This window comes from Agelaius phoeniceus, chromosome 21 (assembly GCF_051311805.1).
Source record: "Agelaius phoeniceus isolate bAgePho1 chromosome 21, bAgePho1.hap1, whole genome shotgun sequence".
Lineage (NCBI taxonomy): Eukaryota > Metazoa > Chordata > Aves > Passeriformes > Icteridae > Agelaius > Agelaius phoeniceus.
In genome coordinates this window covers 10,333,371-10,354,806 of record NC_135285.1, presented here as the reverse complement: position 1 = coordinate 10,354,806, position 21,436 = coordinate 10,333,371, and the positions used below count along the sequence as shown (strand labels likewise).

The 21,436-nt window shown below is 52.0% G+C and overlaps 2 protein-coding genes across 7 annotated transcripts in view; one reads left to right on the top strand and one right to left on the bottom strand.

Moving 5' to 3' along the window:
• DENND1A (DENN domain containing 1A) overlaps positions 1–7,957 on the top strand; it is a 151,197-nt gene extending 143,240 nt beyond the window's left edge. Inside the window, exons 21-23 of one of the 2 annotated variants that reach the window (XM_054646489.2) lie at positions 1,655–1,783; positions 4,023–4,278; positions 5,136–7,957. In XM_054646489.2, coding sequence (XP_054502464.2) covers positions 1,655–1,783; positions 4,023–4,278; positions 5,136–6,416 — 1,666 coding nt within the window. In that variant the 3' untranslated portion in view covers positions 6,417–7,957. The remainder of the gene's footprint in view (positions 1–1,654; positions 1,784–4,022; positions 4,279–5,135) is intronic. The other variant, XM_054646491.2, reaches the window with a different exon arrangement.
• Positions 7,958–9,137: 1,180 nt separating this feature from the next.
• Positions 9,138–21,436, bottom strand: part of CRB2 (crumbs cell polarity complex component 2) — a 54,710-nt gene continuing 42,411 nt past the window's right edge. For 3 of the 5 annotated variants that reach the window (XM_077189119.1, XM_077189120.1, XM_077189115.1), the window contains 7 exons: positions 19,299–20,237; positions 18,013–18,569; positions 17,006–17,171; positions 15,729–16,596; positions 14,834–14,950; positions 14,326–14,452; positions 11,266–12,443 (listed from right to left, as the gene is read on the bottom strand). In XM_077189119.1, the coding sequence (XP_077045234.1) occupies positions 12,216–12,443; positions 14,326–14,452; positions 14,834–14,950; positions 15,729–16,596; positions 17,006–17,171; positions 18,013–18,569; positions 19,299–20,237 (3,002 nt within the window). In that variant the 3' untranslated portion in view covers positions 11,266–12,215. Of the gene's footprint in view, positions 12,444–14,325; positions 14,453–14,833; positions 14,951–15,728; positions 16,597–17,005; positions 17,172–18,012; positions 18,570–19,298; positions 20,238–21,436 lie in introns of all 5 variants that reach the window. The other 2 variants (XM_077189116.1, XM_077189117.1) reach the window with 2 other exon arrangements.

Sequence of the window (21,436 nt, the reverse complement as noted above, 5' to 3'; positions counted from 1 at the left end):
AGCTCTTGTGTAGCTGTTCTTTAAAAAACCATGTCAATAAAAAATAATTCTTCCTCAAATCTGCAGAGCCCTTTTTAGGGGAATAATGACAAGTCCATACACCCCTTTGTACCATAATCTCAATATTCAGGAAAAAGCAATACCATAATAAAATAAACAAAACTAATTTTCTTATTAAAGAACCAGAACATCCTTTAAAATTATTACAGAATTCTCCTTACTAATTCCCATATCCTGCACTCCCATTTTCTATATATTTTTTTTCTATCTCAAGTACATTTAGGTGTCAATTAAATTTGAAATATCTACATTTGTCAGCATTTCATTTTTGGCCAGCATGATGTGCTGCTGATTTGTCCATGCATCCTGACACATGAAAAAAGCTCCCGAGATGCAGATCTTCCTCATTAAAACGGAGCCCCCACTCCGCGCTGCTGCCGGCGCCGTGGAGCGGGTCCCGTCCGCGCGGCGCCGGGGCTGCCACGGGATTTACCGAGCGCTGCAGCGCTGCCAGCCCCGGGACTGACCGGGATTTACCGAGCGCTGCAGCGCTGCCAGCCCCGGGATTTACCGAGCGCTGCAGCGCTGCCAGCCCCGGGGCTGACCGGGATTTACCGAGCGCTGCAGCGCTGCCAGCCCCGGGGCTGACCGGGATTTACCGAGCGCTGCAGCGCTGCCAGCCCCGGGGCTGACCGGGATTTACCGAGCGCTGCAGCGCTGCCAGCCCCGGGGCTGACCGGGATTTACCGAGCGCTGCAGCGCTGCCAGCCCCGGGGCTGACCGGGATTTACCGAGCGCTGCAGCGCTGCCAGCCCCGGGGCTGACCGGGATTTACCGAGCGCTGCAGCGCTGCCAGCCCCGGGGCCGCTGTGGCCCCACCTCCTTCCCCTGGACACCTGTTAAAGAAGGAGAGGGGGAAGAAAGCAAGGCACTGGCTTTAACTGCAGCAATGCAGACTGTGATTTACCACCACTGGCTGCAGCCACTGCCACCTGTTAGAGACTTTTTATTAATTAGCTCGGACCTGACTGTGAGTAAACATTCATTGGCAGTGGCAGCTCGGGCCCTCTTGGGCTATTGGTTGCAGCATCCAACTTCTCTTTTCCTGCCCTAGTCTTTAGGAACTGATTCTCAGTTAATGCTGAGGAAAGGAGCATATACACCTTACTTGGCAAACTGCATTTCATACCAATCCTTGCACAGCTGAGGTTTTAGTCTAGAGTGAAGCAGTTTCAAATGTGAAAAATAGATACAAGTAGGAACTGGTGCCCTGCAGTCAGCTCCTCTTGTGCATCAGACTAAATGTCTGTAAAGCAGAGAGGGAGATGTAATGTTTGTCAGAGCTCAGGGAGCCTGAGGAGCAGAACTGTCTGAGGAACAGAGAGGTGCCCAGCTCTGTAGGGAGCGTGGTGGGGAAAGGGGGTTTCTGTACCGTCCCCTGCACTGTGGGGTGGCTGTGGTCCCTTCCCTTGGGCACCCCATGGCGCCCTTCCCTTGGCACAGGGGTTGTGTTCTGTGCCTGGGCAGCAGAGCTCAGTTCCCTGCCAAGCTCTGCTGTGCAGTCAGTCGGGCTCAGGATGATCTGGGTCTCTGGAGCCCTGGTTTCTCTCCTCACTGTGACTCGATAACTTCCTTTTCTCTTCCTGTTCCCCAGCCTCGTAAAGCCCATGCGACACTATACAGTCTTCCTCTCGGAGGACTCCTCTGATGATGAATTTCAGCAGGAAGAGGATCCTGTCTCTGGCTTCTCTGAAAACTTTTTCTTCTCTGCTCCTTTCGAATGGTCTATCCTTTACTCTTTTGCTGTGTCCATGCCAGTTTCCAGCAGTGGGGTTTGCATTGCTCAGGGCACCTGCCTCTGTACTGGGATTTTGGAAATGCTCCTGGGGTCTCTGTACAGTGCTTGATGAATGACCAGCATTTCTCCTGCTTGTCTGTCTTGATGTTGAGCAGCATGAAGAATCATCCTCCTGCATGAAACACTGCAGCACCACACAGCTTATGGGCTTCCATTGACTCGAGCTCTGTGGGATGTCACCCTTCCATTTGTCCTTTGTTCCAACATGCTGCTTGTCCTGTCCAAACCTTTCACCATTCATTCTTGTGTGGTGTTACTGTGCTTCTGGGTTGTCCTGTGAGCCTTGTTCCAGTGCAGTTACCAGCCTTTTCCTGTGTCGCCTGTTTGATCCCAGCCTGTCTGGTCTGTCAGGTATCACATCCCTGCAGGAGTCCTCTGAGGGCATTGAGTACAATCTGACAATTATACAAGAAACAGGAAGTTTGTTTAGTCTATTTGTATCGAGCTTTTGGATTTGTAACTTGTACCTTCCCAGGGCCCTGTAACTCTGTCTTGAAAGACTGTGTAGAGCAGCTGTGCCAGAATGCTCACTGATGCTGTGGCTGGAAGGTTCTGCCCTTGCCCACAGTGCCTGTGGCAGGGGAAGGAGCCCGGCCTGCCCAGGGTGCCCGTGTGAGGTGAGGGGAGCCCTGCCAGCTGTGGGTTCAGCTGCACTAAATCCCTCTTGCTGCCTATTTGAATATCCCAATGCCAGCAGGCAGCTCTGAGCTGAGCCCTCACTGAATGTCAGCAAAGGATTTGTTTTTTCCTAACCTGGCCTGCTTGAGGATTTCTAGGGATGAAAGGTAGATAAATTGCATGGAGTTGCACTCATTCCTTTAACAGTGCAGCCACTGATTTGAGCAGAAGCTGTAGGAAGAGGGGCCAGGGTGCTGTGAGCTGCTGCTTCAGAAATGCACATGGTGCCACAGGCAGGCAGGTCAGGGCTGGGAGAGGGACGATGCCAGTCCCAGCTGAGCAGCTGAAGCCTGGCAGCCCCAGCTGGGTCAGACCAGGCTGGAGAAGGAGGCTGCCAGTGGGACAGAGAGGTCTGCAGCTGCTAAAATCCATTGTGTGCTGCAGACACAGCTTCAGAGGCTGACAGGGAAGGAATCTGACTGCAGGCAGGTGGGATGGGGGGATCAGTAGGAAAGGGCCAGAAAATGTTTCCACACTCCTGTTTGGGGTGGAGGAGACCAGTTTTGTTTTCAGATCTCCTTTGGGGGCTTGCAGGGTGACCCAGAGCGATGTGAGGCTGCCCTGAGGCCATGTGCTGTCACTGTCTGCCCTGTACCTGCAGTGTCCCTGTCCTGCTGCAGGCTCAGTGCCTGCTCTGTGGGTGCTGGGGGGGGAGCAGGCTGGGCTCTCTGAATTTGCATGATATAGATGTATTATGATAAAATATGGAAAGGGGAGAAGGGTTCTTCCATAGGATGTGTTTTTGCAGGTCTCACAAATATTTTCTTTTAATTGAAAGCTTCTTTAAATGCCACAGTACAACTGGCTGCCAGTCAAGTGCCAATCCCCACAGCCATGTGTGGCACTTGTTGTTATTAATTGGATGCACATCGTGCTGCTGTTCTCTGTACACACACCAAAATGCAAATGTGCTGGTTCCATTTTTTGCTGAGGTATGTGCAAGAGAAGCATCCTGCTAACTCAGCCTTGGCTGGTAATGTAAAGGAGGTGTCTCCATAATGGATTGTGGTGTTTCTTGATAAGATGACACCAATGAAATCATTGGAACCTGCACAGTGCTCCCAATTATTGCAGGAAAACACTGAGTTGTGTTGTGTGCTGAGTTAGCTCGAAACCCGAGGATGTCAGAGCCTGCAAACACAGGGTGCAGAGGCCATGCCCAGCCCGAGGGGAGCCCAGACAGTCAGCATGGGGAGCTGGTATCCCACTGTCCCTGGTCTGAGAACTCCCTCCTCAGCCTGGCTGGGCCTGCATGACCACAGCTTCCCTCTGAGCTCCTCCCACTTGGCTCTTGCCCTTCCGAGCACCCTCGGGTGCCGGGTCCCCTTCTGCATGTCCCCCTGCCCACAGCCTGCTCTGCATGGGGAGCTCTCTGAGCTATGTTTGCCACTGGGGAGCTCTTTGTAACTCCTCCAGCTCCTTAGGAAATTGTGTCTGGAACAAAGAATTAGAAATCTGGTGATTTGCAATGTGATTTTTGTGGCAGGCCTCAGCCGTACCGGGCGCTGAAGGAGTCGGACAGCGCCGATGGGGAGGACGTGGGCAGCCCGGAGAGAGCCAGAGAGCCGCTGCCCCCGAGCCCTCTGCTCTCCAGCAAGGCCTCAGAAGTCAACCTCCTGGAAGACATCTTCCCCAGCCTGGAAGTAGAAGCCCAGCCCCAGCCCCTCAGCCAGGCCAAGAGCCTGGAGGACCTGCGGACACCCAAGGAGGAGGCAGAGCAGCGCTGCTCCTTTGAATACCAGGTTGGGGGCTTCCTGTGCCCTGCGGGTGGCACAGAGCTCATTCTGAGCATCTTTTCCATATTATTGGGTAGATCCTAATAATAATCATCATTGTCATCATCATCATCATCATCATCATCTGTTTTCCAGGGATTTGCTTATGTGTTTCAGAATTAATTTCTGAATTAAGAAATGGCTTAAATGGGACTCAGTGATAAGTAAGTGTTTCCTCTGAAGCCTTTGCTTCTAAAGGAGGGGATATTTGCCCTGTTCCTCAGAATCTGTTTGTCCCATGGCCATCACACAGAGTTATCTTTGAAGTTGATGGTTGGCAGTGAGAATGAATAGTTGGTAATTTTCAGGTCCCCTCCAAACTTTTTTTCTTTTAATCTGGCTGTTTTGGTTTAAGCATCATTTGAACAATCTCCCTCTGAAAAAACGGGATTGTTTGTGAAGGAACATTGCTCAGAAAGTGTTAAACTAAAGCAGACTCCAAGATCTTCATCTGACATTAAAGAAGCAAATGTCATTTCTACTTTATAATAATATTGATTTTAGTGTTACATTCAGATATTTCATTTGTCAACTTATTCCATGCAGCAGTTAAGGCTTCTCAGCTTCTGTGCCTTGGACACAGGTTGTGTGCTCCTTACTGGGCTGTGACAGATGCACAACACGTCCCAGCTGAACAACCCCGTGGCAGCAGAGCTGGAATTGGAGCTGCAGAGTCCTGGCTGGTTCCTGGCCACTCGCTGTTGTCCCTCTGCATTGATCAGCCTGGGGACTGATCCTCTTCCCTCACAGCAGCCTGAACTCACTTCCTGCTGTGTCTTGTGAGGACATCAGTTAGTGTTAATGTTTGTTCTGTTCTCTTGCAGAGAATGGATCTTGGTGTGTCTGAGAGGAACAGGATTGTGCCAAGCATGAAGCTGTCCCACCCTTACAACAAGCTGTGGAGTATGGGCCATGATGATATGGCTATTCCCACCAAATATTCCCAAAGCTCACCAGAAAGACCCTTGGCTGCCCTGGGTAACATGCCCCCCATCACCAGGAGACCCCAGAGCAGAGACAATGGTCTGGCTCCTGCAGAAAAGGATGAATCCAATCCTGCCGTTCAAGGGAACATCACCATTCCTAGGCCCCAGGGAAGGAAGACTCCAGAACTGGGGATCGTGCCACCACCACCAGCACCCAGGGCTTCCAAGCACCAGGCTCCAGCCGGGTCGGCGGAAATCCTCACCCCTCAGGGCCGCAGCCCCTTGGTTTCAGATCTCATCCCCGAGCCCTTTGGGGCTGTGTCCCTGAAGCCCGAAGTGCAGCAGTCTGTGAGTTGCTCCTCCCGCCCATCGCAGCTGCTGTGTGGTGCTGCCGGCAGCGCTGCGATGCTGCAGCCCGAGCGGGTGAAGGCAGAGGGCGCCGGCAACGAGAGCGAGCTCCTGCTGAGCCTGCTGGACCCGCTGAGAACCACGGCCTGGCCGGCCAGGGCCCCGCAGGGCTCGGCCCCCGCGCCCGCCTTCGGGGCCCTGCCCGGTGACTTTGTGCCTCCTGCAGCTGCAGCGTTTGCCCAGCCCCTGGGCTATCCTGCCCCAGCTCCAGCACCTTTTCTACAGCCCTCCCCCAATCCCTTCACCCAGACACTGCCAGGAGCCCTTCCAGTGTCCCTGGTCAGAGCCCCCAGGGGCTCCTTTACCCCCTCCTTAGGTCACGCCTACAGCTCCAGCTTCATAACCCCCACTGCCGCCTTCTACCCAGCACAGAGACCTCAGCCCCCCATGGCCACGCTCTCCATGCCAAACCTGTTCAGCCAGGCTCCAGCTGTGCCAGCAGCTGGCTCCTTGCTCCTGCAGAGCCACAGCCCCTCTCCCACCAGCTCCCTCCAGCCAGCGTGTCTGGGTGCTCCCTCCAAACCCCGAACATTACAGGTGGGCCAGCCCAGCACAAAGGTAGATCCCAAACAAGCCCTGGCTCTTCTGGCCAGTGATCCCCCTCTGGTCCCTGCCAGGCCAGCCAAGGGCTTGGAGTCAGTGTTACTGTCCTCAAAATCCGAGGAGACAAAAGATCCCTTTGAAGATCTGTTAAAAAAGACCAAGCAGGACGTGTCACCCACACCAGGTAAGGTGGAGCAGCTCAGAAAGCGATGGGAAACCTTTGAGTGACGCGCCCCATGGCCTTGGTGTCCTTTCGGAAGTGACAGAGGGAATTTTTGGTTTTTTTGAGCCAGCATAAAACCAAGCATTTCTTTTAAGGAAGGCTGAGCCAGGACTGCTGCAGGACCATCGCTGAGCTGCAACTCAACACGAGAGCTTTTTGCCCACAGGTCAGAGTCCCCCAGTCCCAGTCCCTGACACTGCTCTCTCACTCCCCGCCACTGAACCCTGGGATCCCTGCACTGACCAAAGCCTGAGGGGAGGGGGTTGGGTTGGGTTGGGTTGGGTTGGGATTTCCACACACAGCTTTTCCAGCAGCACTACTGATGCACAAGTTATTCCCTCCCTGTATTTTTGGTCCTTGGCACACCTGGAGCTTGACACAGCCCACTCTGCTGGGGTTCATTCCTGCCTCTGGGAATGGACATCAGTTTTTCTGGCATTACACAGAGATACAACGTTTTGTTCCCACATGCCAAGTGCAGCAAAGCAGCCCACACGTCACTGAACTGCTCCCTTGGTTTCTGTTTGTGCTCGTTGAACCCCAGCCACTCCTGGAGCTGTGCTGTAACATGGACCTTGGTGGCACTTTTGAGTCCCCCCACCCCGAACACCAACAGCCAGGGTAGAGTTGTCACAGGCCTGGAAACCACAGCACAGAGCAGCTGCTCAGGGATTGGTCCTGCATCTCTGTTGGGAAACTGGAAACACCAGCAATTGTTTTCATTTTTTTGACTTTGTTTTTGTTAAATACATCAGAAAATAGAGGCCATAAAGAGTATCCTAGTTCTTATATATGTGTATCTTAATATTATCTATCAATATTATAAATTGCAGTATATGAATGGAATGTAACGATATCTTACTTGATTATTACAAAGAAGAGAAAAAGTGTGGGGTGTGGAGGTTCCCAGCTGCAGAGTGCAGGGCAAGGCTGGGGCTGGGGCAGGGGTGTCCAGGAGGGGGGACCTGGGCTGGGGGCCCCTGGAGCCTGGGGCTGGCCCCACGAGGCACCGAGCGCAGGGCACGCTCAGCTGGGTGTCCTGAGCCCTCCCTGGGCTCTCCAGACATTCACACAGGCCTCAGCATCCCCAGCAAAGCTGCTGCCTCTGATCATTTCTGTTTCACTTCAGTGGTGCTTTTTTGGTTTGTTTGTATCTGGGCACACTCTGGTGTAAAACCTGTCACTCTGGCAGAGGGAATCACATCACCATGGAGCCTTTGATAAAGGAAATCATCTTGGACACATGGGGAAATTCTTGTAAAGCTTTATCTGATTTCCAATGTATCTATTTTATTCATGTTATCTTGGAAGTTTTCTTACTCTGGGGAATGGGAATGGCTGTCTCTGTGTTCAAGTCTGGGCAGTACAAAAGAAAAATAATATCTGAAATGCTGCCGGTTTTGGGAAGACCACAGTATTCCAGGAATATTCTGTTTCTGTACAGTGCTGTTCCTCTGACAAGCCATTCACTTGGATTTGTATTTTCTTTTTGTGTTGAAAGACAGATGGGTTTAGTATTGAATAGTAAAATATTTAAAGTCTAAGATACCAGTTCCATTTTATTTGGATAAAGGATAGAGTTCAGAATAAGAATGTTATATATAATTCAGTCTGGCATTTCAGAGCTCCTTTGCAAGGAGCTGATTAAACTTTCTGGATTATGGTGGATGTGAAGGGGCACTGGCCAATCCTGCCTGTGCAAGCAGGGCTCCACAGGCCCTGTTTAATGTCACAGTGATCACACACTGAGGAGCCCAGCACAGATGCCTTAAACCTCTCAGGAAATTCTGTCCCACTGCAGTTCATTTCCATCTCTGGTTACTTCACTCGTATTATGGATCATTTGGTAAGTCAGTTTGGGGCACTGAAGAGCATTAACACCCATTTATTCACCCTCCACTGTATTTAGCACCTCTGAGATCCAGGAGGACAAGGGGTTTGGGACTTCCCTCATTTCTGGAGCAGGGTTTGCAAGCGGGAGATTTTTTTTAGGGGTTTCTTGTAACGTAGGAATTGAACTGTCCCTAGGACAGCATTTAGGGATTTCTTGTCTTATTTAAACTCAGGAATGCCTAACATGATTCATTCCTGACAGTGCCAGGTATAACCAGTTTGCTTATCTGAACCAGTTCTGGTTCAGCCCTAGAAGGAATTTGGACGCTTTCATTAATCCAGTATAAAAAGTGTTCCTGGTCTTACTCATCAGTGACTTTATACTTGACTTTTCCATGTTCCTGTACTTGCCCTGTGTTTGCTTATTTACAGCTGCTTGCTGCCACAAGAAATAAGTTTATTTTAAAAACAAACAGACAAGACAAACCTCTTCCAAGTTTGTGGTGCATCTGCTGCTGCACAAGAGGTGAAACCATTTCTGTATTTTGTTCACTCTGGCTGGAGGCTTCAGAGTCCCTTTTCCCCCCATTCCAGTCTCTTTATTGCCCATCAAGTCAGGGATTAATGGTAAAATGCAGCTCAGGGAGGTGAGCAGAGAGCAGAGGTTTCCCAGCTCCCTCCCTTGGTGCTCAGCAGCTCTGTCCTGCTGCTGGCCCAAGCTCTGCACCCTGGCCTGGGCTCGGGGCTCTGGGCCGTGACAAATTGTCACCAAATGAATCCTTTAACCGTGAAGAGCCATCAGCGTTTGCAGCTGTGCAGGGGGTGTGGCACAGACCATGATCGGCATCCAGACACAAAGGTGTTCTTTGGGGAAAAACAAGTCAACAACCAGGTCTGGTTTTAACCAAATTTTATTGTAAATTTCTTTTGAAGGACATTCTAATTATTTACAAATTATAAAATTTACAATTAAAAAAGAAATCAGGATCATAATCATTAACTACAGCAAGTCCAGTTTTGTGAAAAAATATATTCAAAAATTAAATATCAAAAGAAAGTTAAGTTCATTATTGAAAAAACAAAACCACCTTCCATAAATTATTTTGCAGAAATGCTCAAGACACTGGCAGAGTATTTGAACACCTTTGCTGATAGTGGCTTTGGGTGCTTGGGGTCCCAAGCTGCTGCCTCATTCCTGTACAAACACCACACCCAGAGTGCAGCAAAAAAGCAGAAGCAGGGCCTGCCCCGGGGTGTGGGGCAGAGGTGGCAGAGACCCCTGAGGTTCCTGCAGGCCTTTGCCTGGCAGCACAGGGGCCCCAGGGCTGTGCCCACCCTGCTCCCTTCCCTCAGCCCAGGGAGGAATTCCTTCCCCTCTGTCCTGGCTCTGCTGCCCTGCAGCCTCCTGTGCACAAAGGCACAGGAAAACCCCCCTCACCTGCCCCCAAAGCCCCAGTGCCACAAGGGGAGCGGGCAGTGCCACTGGCACTTCCCAAAGTGTGCTGGACCTCCCAGAGGAGCAGCTGGAGAACGCCCAGAGCAAACCAGTGCCAGACCAGTGCCAGCAGAGTCACTGCTGATGAACACAGGGAAGCAGCCACAGGCTCCCACCTGCAGCCAGGGCCTCCCTGTCACTGCCAGACACAGCTGGGATCTCACCTTTGACTCTTCTCCACTCCTAGAGGGAAAGTGATCTTACTGGCAAAATATTGTCTGTCTCCCACTCCTGGTTTCTTCTGTTTTCTAAAATGTTCATTTTTGTCAGCAGCTGCCTGTAGCAGAGTCCTGTTCTTACAGACACACCTGTTCTTAAACGAACACATGTGAGCAGTAGTTCCAGGCCCCTCCCTTTGCTTGGAATTACAGAAACATTTACAGCTACAGTAGAAAATAAAATCCAAAAGCAGACCAGAATAAACAGCATTTTCTTGTGGCAATGAGCTACAGCAGGCAGGTTCCCACCCTGATTTTAATAGTATTTTGGACATTAAAAAGCAGACGCTGTTCTAAAATATTCCTTACTGATAGTTGTTGTGATTATCCTGAAACACTAATGACCTTAGGCCTTACCTGGCCTGCTGTGCTGCATTTCCTTCCACAGCCTCTGCCACATTATGCTAAAGAAGAAACAGCACATTCAACAGCTAAAACAGTAACAGGAGGAGCAAAGCCACAAAATCAAACCCCTGTTAGTGCAGTGGAAAGCAGATGCTGTGTCACCTACACCAACCCTCGTTTGGGTTAAAAGATTGGCTAACTAAACTCCACTCTCCTGTACCAGCAAGCCCAAACCTGTCAGTCCAGAGAGGTCACCTCTAGAACTCTTCCTTCTCCCCTCCTCACCCCAGCAGGTACCACCTGATGCTCTCTCAAGGGTCAGTTCCATGGTCCAAGCTGCTCGGGAGTGGTGGAGCTGGATCAAACATGGAAACGCCCTCCTTTCACAAAGGTTCAACTGGAACTGGCACCTCAGGATCAGAAAGGCACTTCACATATTCCTGTGGTTTGGTCTGGTCTCAGGGAAAGCTCCAGCAGCTCTAGGAAGGATTTCCCAGCACTCACTCACCTGGCTTAGCCTTGCAGAGGAGTCACAGGCATGTGTCTTTTTGAAAAAACCTTATTATTCACATTATTTCTGAATGCAGTGGTTTAGTTCCCGTTCAGTGGTCCTGCCTGAGGGAGGTTTTTCTGCTGCCTGCAGGAGCAGGGGCCCAGCAGGCTCCGGCTGTGCCACAGCCCCATCTTCTGTCTGGTTCCGTGTCCCCGCTGTGCCACAGCCACTGCTCCCTCCCCGGCCCTCAGCAGTGGCGTTTTTGCTCCCCGGCGCTGCCGCTTTCACAGCCAGAGCGTTTGCTGGGAATGCTCTGTGGGCTGGGCTGCAGCGAGCAGCCCGAGGGGCAGTGCCCGAGGCCGTGCAGAGCTGTCCCCCCCAGCGTGCCCCCAGCTCAGATCAGCCGCTCGGTCGGGGGCATCTTGATCACGTTCCACATTTCCACTCGGGCCCCGTCCTTCTCCTGCCGGCTCGGGCTGTAGGTTCCCTGAGTCGCTCTCCTCCTCTTCATGGCAATCGCCGTGGCTACGGCCAGTGCGAGGAGCAGGGCAGCCCCCGCAGCCCCGACTGCTCCCACCACGGAGGAGTGGCTGAGGTGCGCCCACACTCGCTGCTGTGGTAGAACAGGGAGTTACTCAGAGCTTCCACCAGGACGCAGCTGCACTTCACCCCCTCAGCCCCAGTGCCTCCCTCAGCTGCGCTGTGCTGACAGCGCTGCAGGGCAGGAGCTCCCCCTTCCCCTGGCCCGCGGAGCCCAGGGCATGCACCGGAGGCTGGTGCCCTTTCCTGCCCCCTCTGCCCTCCATGCACACCCAAAGTCCAGCACCTGGCAGCTCCAGCACTGGCCCAAACCTGCACGGTACCCATGGGAATGTCTAACAGCAGCAGGGCATTCAGCACTGATTTATACAAGGATTTTGATCATTCCTGACAATTCCCTGTAACACAGGGCTGTCACAGGGAGGTCACAGCTGCTGTTGCTGTTGAAGACTCTGAAAACCTCACACACCTGAGCTGAGAGAGTTTGAATGTTTTTCAGCTGTTGACAAACCAGAGCAGAATACACAAACCAGCCACGACCTTGCCAGCTCCTGAGTGGGACTCAGGGAGCTGAACCTGCACAGGTGCCTCGGGTCACCCTGCCTTGGACAGCAGATTTAATGTGCCTCTCCTGCCTGGAGGGGACAGGAGCCAGAGCCACTTCAGCTCCTGCTGAGAGCGCGCTGGGCAGCCCGGGCAGGGCAGAGGGAGGGCAGAGGCTCCCGTGCCAGCCCGGCTGTGCTGGCGCTGCCTGCGTGCGATGTCCGTTCTTGGGGAGCGGCCTTAGGGGAGCGCGAGGGGGTGGCTCTGCTGCTGCCAGGGCTGGAAGAGCTCCAGGTGCAGGCAGCCCTTGCAGGTGCGGGCCCTGGCACGGCAGGGCCTAGATCAGGCGCTCTTCGGGCGGCACCTTTAGCACACTGTCCATCTCCAGCCGAGCTCCTGCCACCTCCTGCTGGCTCGGGCTGTAGGTCCCCTCGGACTGGCGCCTCTTCCTTGCCGTGAGAACCATGAATATGAGAGCAATACTGAGGAGCAGCACAGAGCCACAGGCTACAGGGACAGCTACTTCAATTAGTGGGGAGGGGAAGAGAGCACCTGGAGTCCCTTTCTGTAAAAGAAATTAATGGAGAAACAATGAAACCCCAGCGGTTACAATAACTGCAAGAACTGACCAAAGTGGTCGGATTAGAGAGAAAAAGGTTTGTAGAAAAGCAAAAAACAGCACTTTTTCACAGCAAGACAGCCCCTTAAGATGTAAATGCCAGTTTACTCAGCATCTACAGTGGGAGTCTTTAAAGGTGCCTTCTTATCAATATCAGACTAAAACACACAGGTTGCACTGGCAAAGTTGTGACCAGTGTTGCAAAACAAAAACAAAAAAACACACAACAGAAAAACCCAAAAAACCAAATCAACAAACAAACAAACAAAAAAAACAAAACAACCCAAAAACTTTAAAGTTAATGCAGAGTAATGTGAATTTTCAGTAACCCCAAAAAATTTCTCCAAGCAGGGGAATGATACTAAAAAAAAGTTCAATGATGCCTTAATGCCTGTAATGGCAAAGCAGAGAATTGATTAAGCTGTTAAACTGTGAAACAGAATTGCAGAACTTGCAGCAGGAAGGGGAAGATGTTGAAGAGGTCAGGACATGGATGGGAGATGAAGATGATAAGAAGCCCAAGTACTGAGAAGGGAAATGAGAATTCCCTAATTCTGGTGGAATCAAGGATGGCATGGAAGACAACAACATACTAAAACAACTGTGGAATTTTTGTCATGAAACAAAGTTTTAAAATTACAGTAAGCTTAAAAATAAGATATTTCTTATTGCTAGCAATAGTATCGGCCACCTTACAGCTAAAACCAAAATAATTCAGGCTGGACTATTTACAGTTTTTTGATGCCATTCAGTCTGTGCTCATGTCACAGAGCAAAGAAGGAACATTCCCAGGGGATCTGGAAGCCCTTCTGCCCTTTTCAAGTGCCTGGAGTCCAGGTGGATTCCCCGAGCCTGTCCAAAGCCGGGTGCTGGGCAGGGTTAGTTCCAGAGCATGCGGGTTTAGTCCTGCACCACCAGGGGCCAGCAGGGCCCCGGAGCTGCTGCTGTGGGAGCAGAGAGCAAAGGGAGCTCAGCTGAGCTCCAGCTGTCCCTGGTGGCAACGAGCACCATCCCAGCCCCTCCCTGCCCCACCAGGGCGGGAGGGAGGGAAAGGAAAGAGTGAAGAAAAACAAGGGGAGGGTGATGAAAATGAATACAAGGAATCCACAGAAATGTCCTGAGACAGAGATAGAGATGCCTGAAGGAGTTTGTGCATGCAAACTGGAAATGTCAGGGTGACCTTGGCACGTGCATTAGAGCCCTGGGTAACAGCAACAGCAGCAAACCCTGCCTGGCACAGAGCCCTTTCCATGCAGGATGGGTTAGTACATTCCCAGGTTACCCAAAAAGCTGCCTGTCCATGCAACAGCTTCACAGAGAAAGCAGGGGTAGGGATCCCACCTCCCCCCAGGAAGGATCCCAGCCCCACCCCAAACACTCGGGTTATGCACACAGGATGGGCAGCTCAGGGACAGGACTCAGCTTTTCACACAGAACTGAACCACTCTTGGCCCGACTTTATCCAACCTCCCTTCTCCAAACATCCATTTCTACTCAGATGATCTTTGGAGAGGGAAGGTGTTTAGTAACTCTTATCCAAGATAAAACACCAAATGAAATTCCACTCTCCAGGAAGCTGGGTCAACTGCAGGAGTTGGATTTCTGTCCAAAGAGTTGTGCAATCTATGGAGATGTGCAGAGACAGCCCCAAAAGCCATATGGCAGCACATGCAGATACTGAGGAGCATTTACTGCAGTTATTTATGTGTTGGAGACCAATAAGCAGCAGCACTGCAGAGAAAAGCACCCACTGAGGATTGCCCAGCTGTGCTGTAGGCAGGGCAGAGCAGGCAGGGCCCAGCAGGGCGCAGGGACGGGCAGTGCTTACGTTGATGTCGCAGCGCTCGCCGGTGAAGCTGGCGCTGCACACGCACTCGTATCTGTTCTCCGAGTCCTGGCACGTGCCCCCGTTCTGGCACGGGTTCGGGTCACACTCGTTTATGTTGATTTGACAGCTGGAAACAAAGTGTGTTAGAATTGTCATATATGTTCTTGTGCCATAGAACACAAGATCATCCACTCTAAAAAAGCCTCTTTTGTTTGAAAACGGCCATTGCAGCTTCTCCAGGTGCTTTCTCTGGAGTCAAACAATTTGAAATTCTCCCCTGTTCACACCAACCCTCCTGTTGTGGTTTCTATGGCACTGAGGCCAGCACAGGTCTCCAACACAGCCTAGTGTGCTTGAAAAATCTTGGAAGCAGTTCTCACTGCAAAAACTGGTGTTGGCAGCTGGATGATCTGAAGCCTCCCTCTGCTCCAAGCAACAGCTCGTGTTCCCATTAGGAGCAGCTGTTTGACTGGCACAAGGGCATGGAGGCGGGTGAAGCAGCACTTACTTCCTTCCAGTGAAGCCAGGCCTGCAGGAGCAGTTGGCTCCCCAGCTCTCAGTGATGCACCTGCCGCCGTTCAAGCAGGTGAAGTTCTTGCCACACTGCTGAGGGGGGAACGGCCACCTGGGGAGAGCAAGGGACAGCCTTAAAGCACTCAGGTTCTGGGGAAGGGCAGAGTGTTCTGGGGCTCAGGGGGAATGGGGCTGGCAAGGGTCATAAACACCGTGCTTGGTATTTCTAGGAAGTGACAAAGGGAATAGTCTCAGAAATCATCTGTAACATCAGAGTATTCCTTGGATCATGCCCTGGGAACAGACAGGAGCTCTATCAGTACTCAGACAGGCCTATTCTTGCTAATGAAAATATAGGCAGGGACAGGACATGGCTGGAAAAGTACAGCCAGGCCCCAGGAAGGATAATGCCAGTACCAGGTAACTGTCCCAGCATGCAGCAGGAACAACAGGAAAATCATCCTGGATAGATCAGATCACTGAAATGCAGCTGTGTCAGTATTTAACTTCGTGTTCCATTTGAACTGGCACAAGATGTTTTGTTTTAAATCAGGAATATGGCAGAGGGGAATCAAGTCACAGAGAAGATGGACATCTTGGGGAGTGCTAGAGGGAAATGACAACAGGCCAGAGTATGTGCCCTTCAAACAGCTCTGAAAGGTAGCACAGGGAAAAACCACATCAAAAGGAAGGATCCTTATCCTGTACGAGGCTGAACCCCTGTCAGTGAGGGACTGGACCTGGACAGCACCTTCGAAGTCACAGCAGAATTTAGGTTCTTTACCTACGAGATGCTTGCAATGAAAAATTTCCCCAGAGTGTCCCAAAGTAAAAGTCCAGTTTATGCAGAGGCTCCCCTGCCCCTGTATCAAAGCAGCCCCGGCACTTACTCGCAGCGAGGTCCGGAGTACTGCGGGGGGCACCTGCAGGAGTAGCCGTAAATGCCGTCCACGCAGGTGGCTCCGTTCAGGCACTGGTGCCGCACGCAGTCGTCCACGTTGATGTCGCACCTCTTCCCGATGAAGCCGCGGAAGCACTCGCACTGGAAATCCGCCACGGCATCCACGCAGTCGCCATGCACGCAGGGGCTGGGCTGGCAGTCGTCGACGTTGGCCTCGCAGCGCGGCCCGGCCCAGCCCGCGCTGCAGCCGCAGCGGAAGGCGTCGAACAGGTCCTGGCAGGTGCCGCCGTTGAGGCAGGGGCTGGAGGCGCACACGTCGGCCCCGGAGCAGCCCAGCCGGACGCTGCCCGGGCCGGCCCGCAGGAACTGCTCGGCCTGCGGGTACGGCTGCTGGGGCGGGAAGGGCAGGAAGAGCCCCCCAATGTGCACCCGGCCCAGGCAGCCGGTGAAATTCTCGGCCAGAATGACCGAGGCGTTGTTCTTGAGGAAGTCCAGGCTGCCGGCGCTTCCCTGCAGGGTCACGTTGACCGAGCCGTCCCAGCGGAGCAGCCACCGCGAAGAGAGCGCGGCCGGCTCCTCCATGGACACGGAGACGCTGTGCCAGGCCCCGTCCGCGACGGGCTGCGGGCTCACGAAGCTCACACCCTCGATGCTGTTCCCACTCCTGATGTCAACGAGCAGGGAGGAATTCCTAATGGCTACCTGCAGGGAATCCACCTCTTCCACAGCCCGAAGCAAAACAGCATCTTCATCTCTGGTTCTGAAGTCCAAGTGGAGGCTGCTCAGAGTTCTGGTCACTAATGCGTTGGTGGTAAATTCGATGGCAGAATAACTATTGAATGTTGCATTAGCCAGACCTATAAATAAAGGGAGAGAGCACGAGGATTTCAAAGACAGCTGGTGTCCTGTTTGAGCCAGACCAATGGCACACCCCTGGCAGGTTCTCTCCCTAAGAACCCCTAAGCTTAGTGTGAGCGGGATTACAGGCGAGCTGCTGGCAGCCTTAAAGCTCTTCCTGTTTACAACTGCACCTCCTGTAGTAACATCCAGCTCTTAGGCAGCAATTTTTACTCCTCAGCTGTGCTCTGCCACACCCAGGACAAGCCCACAGAGCCCAGGCTGGCTGCAGCAGCATGTACCTGGGCACCACTCCGTGTCCTCCTTGCAGCATGTGCTTGCAGTGTTTTCAACAGCACAAACTGGGAACATTGATTAGAGAGACAGGGAATGGGGGGGATTTTACACAAGCAGGAGAACAGAACTTACACACATATCCTGCCACAACATCTGTGCAGGTGGTGCCTTCAGGACATGGGTCACTTTCACACCAGACTTTCTCTTCACAAAATTTCCCAGTGAAATTTGCTGGACAGCTGCAATGGAAATCATTCCAAGTGACAATGCATCTGCCACCATTCTGACATGGCTCAGACTGAAAAACAAAACAGGGGAATTTAGGGGCAGAGTAATTAATCTTGAGGTCTAAGAGACTTTGGTAGAATTGTGAAGATGAGCACAAGCAGCATTTGAATCAAGAGAGGAGGGAAACGAAACAATGACTCAAGAGCACTGAGGGAAGAACAAGGGTCTCTGCACAAGAAACTCCTGAGCCCCTGCTCCCCCCTGTGCATAGCACTGACCAACAGGAACTCCAGCAATTTGGAAAAGAACAAGGCACAAAAGCACAGGTGAGGAATGGATGAAACAAACTGTGATGCTCCCAAGAAGCTCCCGAAGTTCTGTCACCAGAAGGACACCCTAACACCAGAGCTGTGACAGCACCTGAGAGCACCATAAGCAAGAAGGGCAAGCCTAGGGGGTATGGCCTCCCCATCAGCAGCTGTGGCACAGAGGAGAGCCAGGCTCTGATCCAAGGGCACATGGAGACAGCTCCTTCAGCCTCTGCTGTTGAAATGGCAGATTCCTGGGGAAGAGGCTGTTGTGCAACTGGAATGGGATGAAGGGAGGGGCTGGCAAGATTACAGGTTAGGGAGGGGAGTCTGGAACCTATGTGGGCTCAGCAAAGTGGAGATGGCAGCACAAAAGCCATTGCCCAAGTTCTAAAACCACAAAAACTACAGGGGAGCTTGAGAAAACTCAGTGTTTAAATCATATGTAGCATATTGAGTGAGGTGGGAGCACAGAAAACCGTATGTTCTTCAATACATCAGAAACCTCCTCTTTCTGGTATCAGCAACAGTCAGACTTCTGTGGAATAACAGAACTACAGTGAACCCCTGCACACACAGAGACAAACACCACACAGCACATACCTGGCAGGTGTCATCAGAGATGCAGCCATGCACAAGGTTTCCAGTTTGAGTCCTATTGAGGTCCTGTGGCACACTGTCGTTCTCCACCTGGAAAAACTCTATCTGGTGGCTGTTAAGTTGGATGTCCTGCAAACAGCCCTTGAAATAGCCCCCCCACAGCTCAGCACTGTGGGGGTTTGGGTGCCCCCCAATGAACACCTCAGAGCCAGCCCCCAGGGCTTGTGCTGGCAGCTGCCCCAGCTCCACCAGTGTGTCTGACTGCAGAGCACCAACAGAGCCTCCCTGGAAGGACAGGGCTATCAAATGTCTTCTCCCATCAACCACATTCCCTGGAAAGGTCACAGTGTCTGCAGGGGACGTCTCTATGCTGAGCTGGCCATCCCTCAGGTACAGGGTGAGGCAGGGGCCTGTCCCATTGCAGGCCTGCAGTAACAAACCATCGGGCTTCCGGCTCCGCAGGAAAAACGAGAGGTTGAAGTCTGCCCCAAGGCTGTCAGAAAGGGTGAAAGAGGCAAAGCTGGTGGAATTCTCTAGGCCAAATGTTGCTGCTGGGCGCTCTGGAAGAGAAAAGAAACAAACTTCAGCTCAGAGATAAAGGGAATGCAGCTGGCACGGGGATGCAGCTCCTTAGGAATGGGGCAAAGGTCTCTTCTCAATGTTTTCCATGTGTGCCAGGGTAATGATGCTCCTCCCCACAGGTGTGTGACACTAAGAAGTAGGTGAATGTGTCCTTGCTTCCTCTGGAGGACACAAATTCAAGTATCCAAGTAGCATGAGAGTGAAATACAGGTCTAGCAGAGCCCTTGCCAATCCAGCAGATTTACTCAAGGACTTTCGAGATACAGAGTTGCTTTTAAAATTTGTAAATTTGGTAACAGCAGTACATGTCATATTTAGGGCTCAGAAGAGTTGAAAGAAAGCCAGATACTAATACAAGCCTTACAGCAGCAAAAAATGTAAATAGATATGATTTTAACTCAAAATGGTCAAAGAGCTTCCTTCAACAAAGCAATATATTCCTATTCATCCTCAACTCAGAAGCTCAAGATCAACTTTTCACAATAAAACAACTTCCCTGTTAAAAGGTGATGTCAGAGCCTCTGGCTCTACCAGGAATAACCTGCACCACAAAACTGACAGTCATTCGTGCAGGAGCAAACAGGAAAGAAAATCCACAGAGGCTTTTGCTTTATTTTTCCCCCTGGTCAAACAGAAAGTCCTGTTCCCAGAGCTAACATCCATCCAGTACCTGTGGAGCTGGCAGGTGTCAATCCCATGGCACTTACCATATGAGCAAGCTGGGCCCCCATAGGGCCTGGCACAGTCACACCTGAAGGTGGCCCAAAGGTCCACACAGAGCCCTCGGTGGGAGCAGGGCTGGGACAGGCACCACTCGGTGCGCTCGCAGCCCGGCCTCGCCGGGGACGACTGCCCCAGCGCCAGATCTGCCGGCAGCACGGCCTCAGCGTCCACCTGCAGGTCCTCCAGGCAGCCCACAAAGCCTTGCTGGCTCTGCGTGTTGTTGGCCATTGGATCCTCAGCACCTCCAATGTACACATTCAGGAAGGCTTGTGGGATCACAGCAGCGCTGGGTGGGACAGGAGAGCTCTGCAGGCAGACCCCGGCCTCACAAGAGCCGTGCCAGAGCTTCAGCTGCACCGTGCTGTGCACAACAACTTCCACCTTGTGCCACTGGCCATCGTCCACTCTGAGCCCCCTCAGGAGCAGCGGGTAGCCAGTATCCTCCCTCTTCAGCTCTGCATGCAGGATGCCATCCAAGAGCTCCAGGAACAAGTACTCGGCCTCACGGCCTCGGTAAAAAAGGACAGCGCTGGGCAAAGTGGTTCGGAAGCGGAGGGACACGCTGGCCCCTCCCGTGCCCCTCCTGCTCTCAGTGTTCTCAGGCAGCTCAATGAGGAGATACCCTCTGGAAGCAAAGGAAAACGTTGTTGGTGTGGCGCACGTGGCATCATAGAAACCAGGCTGGCACTGGCACAGGTGGCCGTGGCTCTCAGCTTGGTAGGTTGGGATGCACAAGGCCTCGTTCTGGCAGTCGTGAGTCTGGCACCCAGTGAGCTGGACAGAGCAGTTCTTCCCTCCCCACATCATGCCATCCTGGCCAGGGGCACAGTGGCAGGAATAGTCAGCAATGCCATCCTCACAGACAGCTCCATTCTTGCAGGGACCCTCCTCACACTCATTGATGTTAACAGCACATTCCACACCTGCGGAAGAGATTTAGAGATGGGATCTCACTGGGACTGGGACATCCTCCCAGAGCCTGCCAGGCACAGCCCTCCCCAGTTCTCTCCAGGGAGCAGCTGCCAGCAAGGAGCCCCACACTCACTCACAGGGTCCTGCCCATGATGCAAGAGCAAGAAAACCAAACTTCTGTGTCCTCCCAGGTGCTATTTATTTATAGAACTTTGGTCTGTCAGCCCAAATCCCCCACCAACTGCTGTCCTGGCCCAAGCTCAACATGCAGAAGGTATGGAAGGACCAAAACAGCCAGACAAGGAATTTATGCATTTTTCTTAGTAGATTTGGTATGTTGAAAGGCCAGGTATGTCTATAGATCTGACTGGAGCATGATCCAGGCACCAGTGTTGCAGACAGCAGTAAAACAGGAAGTTACTGGAAAGCCTCAGTTAAAAAAATCCAATTCCAAGACGACCCACCAGTTGTAAAACTCACAAAACCCAATTCATTACCAAACAGCAAACACAACATGCTCCACAGGCACTCTGCCATGCTGGCACTAAGCTGATCTCAGTTCTGCCCAGTTCTGCAGAAATGAACTGGGTGAGGTCCTGCACCGCCGCTCTGTCTCTGGCAGCACATGGATCCCTATGGGGCTCAAGTAAATTACCAGATCTGGCTAATGAAAATCTGCTGTCATTTTCCTGAGCATCCCAGACTGACAGAGGAGCCCTGAACCAGTTCACTTTATCTAGCCTATAACATTGGTTTTCACTAATCTTCAGAGACAGTCCCACAGATAAACCAAGCATGGATTATCCCAATCTAATAGCATTACACCCGATCCAGCCAGCAAGCACAACGAGGGCAGCAGGAGGAAAAAGAAGGAATTCACACACAAAGGAGGGGAATCAAAACACAAAGGACATTTGTAAAGAAAAGCCACTAGACAGAATGTGCATGTCAAAGAGATTAGAGAGCTGCCTGGGCAGAGAGATGAGGGGAGATGGGGCACTAGGAGCACTGGAGCTGGACTTGATGTGTAATTAAAAATAAAAACTTAGCAAAGATACAGGTTCTTGAATATTTGCAGTGATGGTTTATCCCCTGAGCTCTGCAGAGAGATGAGCAGCAGCTTCCAGCTCCAAACTGATTGTGCCAGTGTAGGGACAGAGCTCTGGGAAGCACTGAAAGAGAAATGCAAGGCTCTAGCTCTGCACTTTCC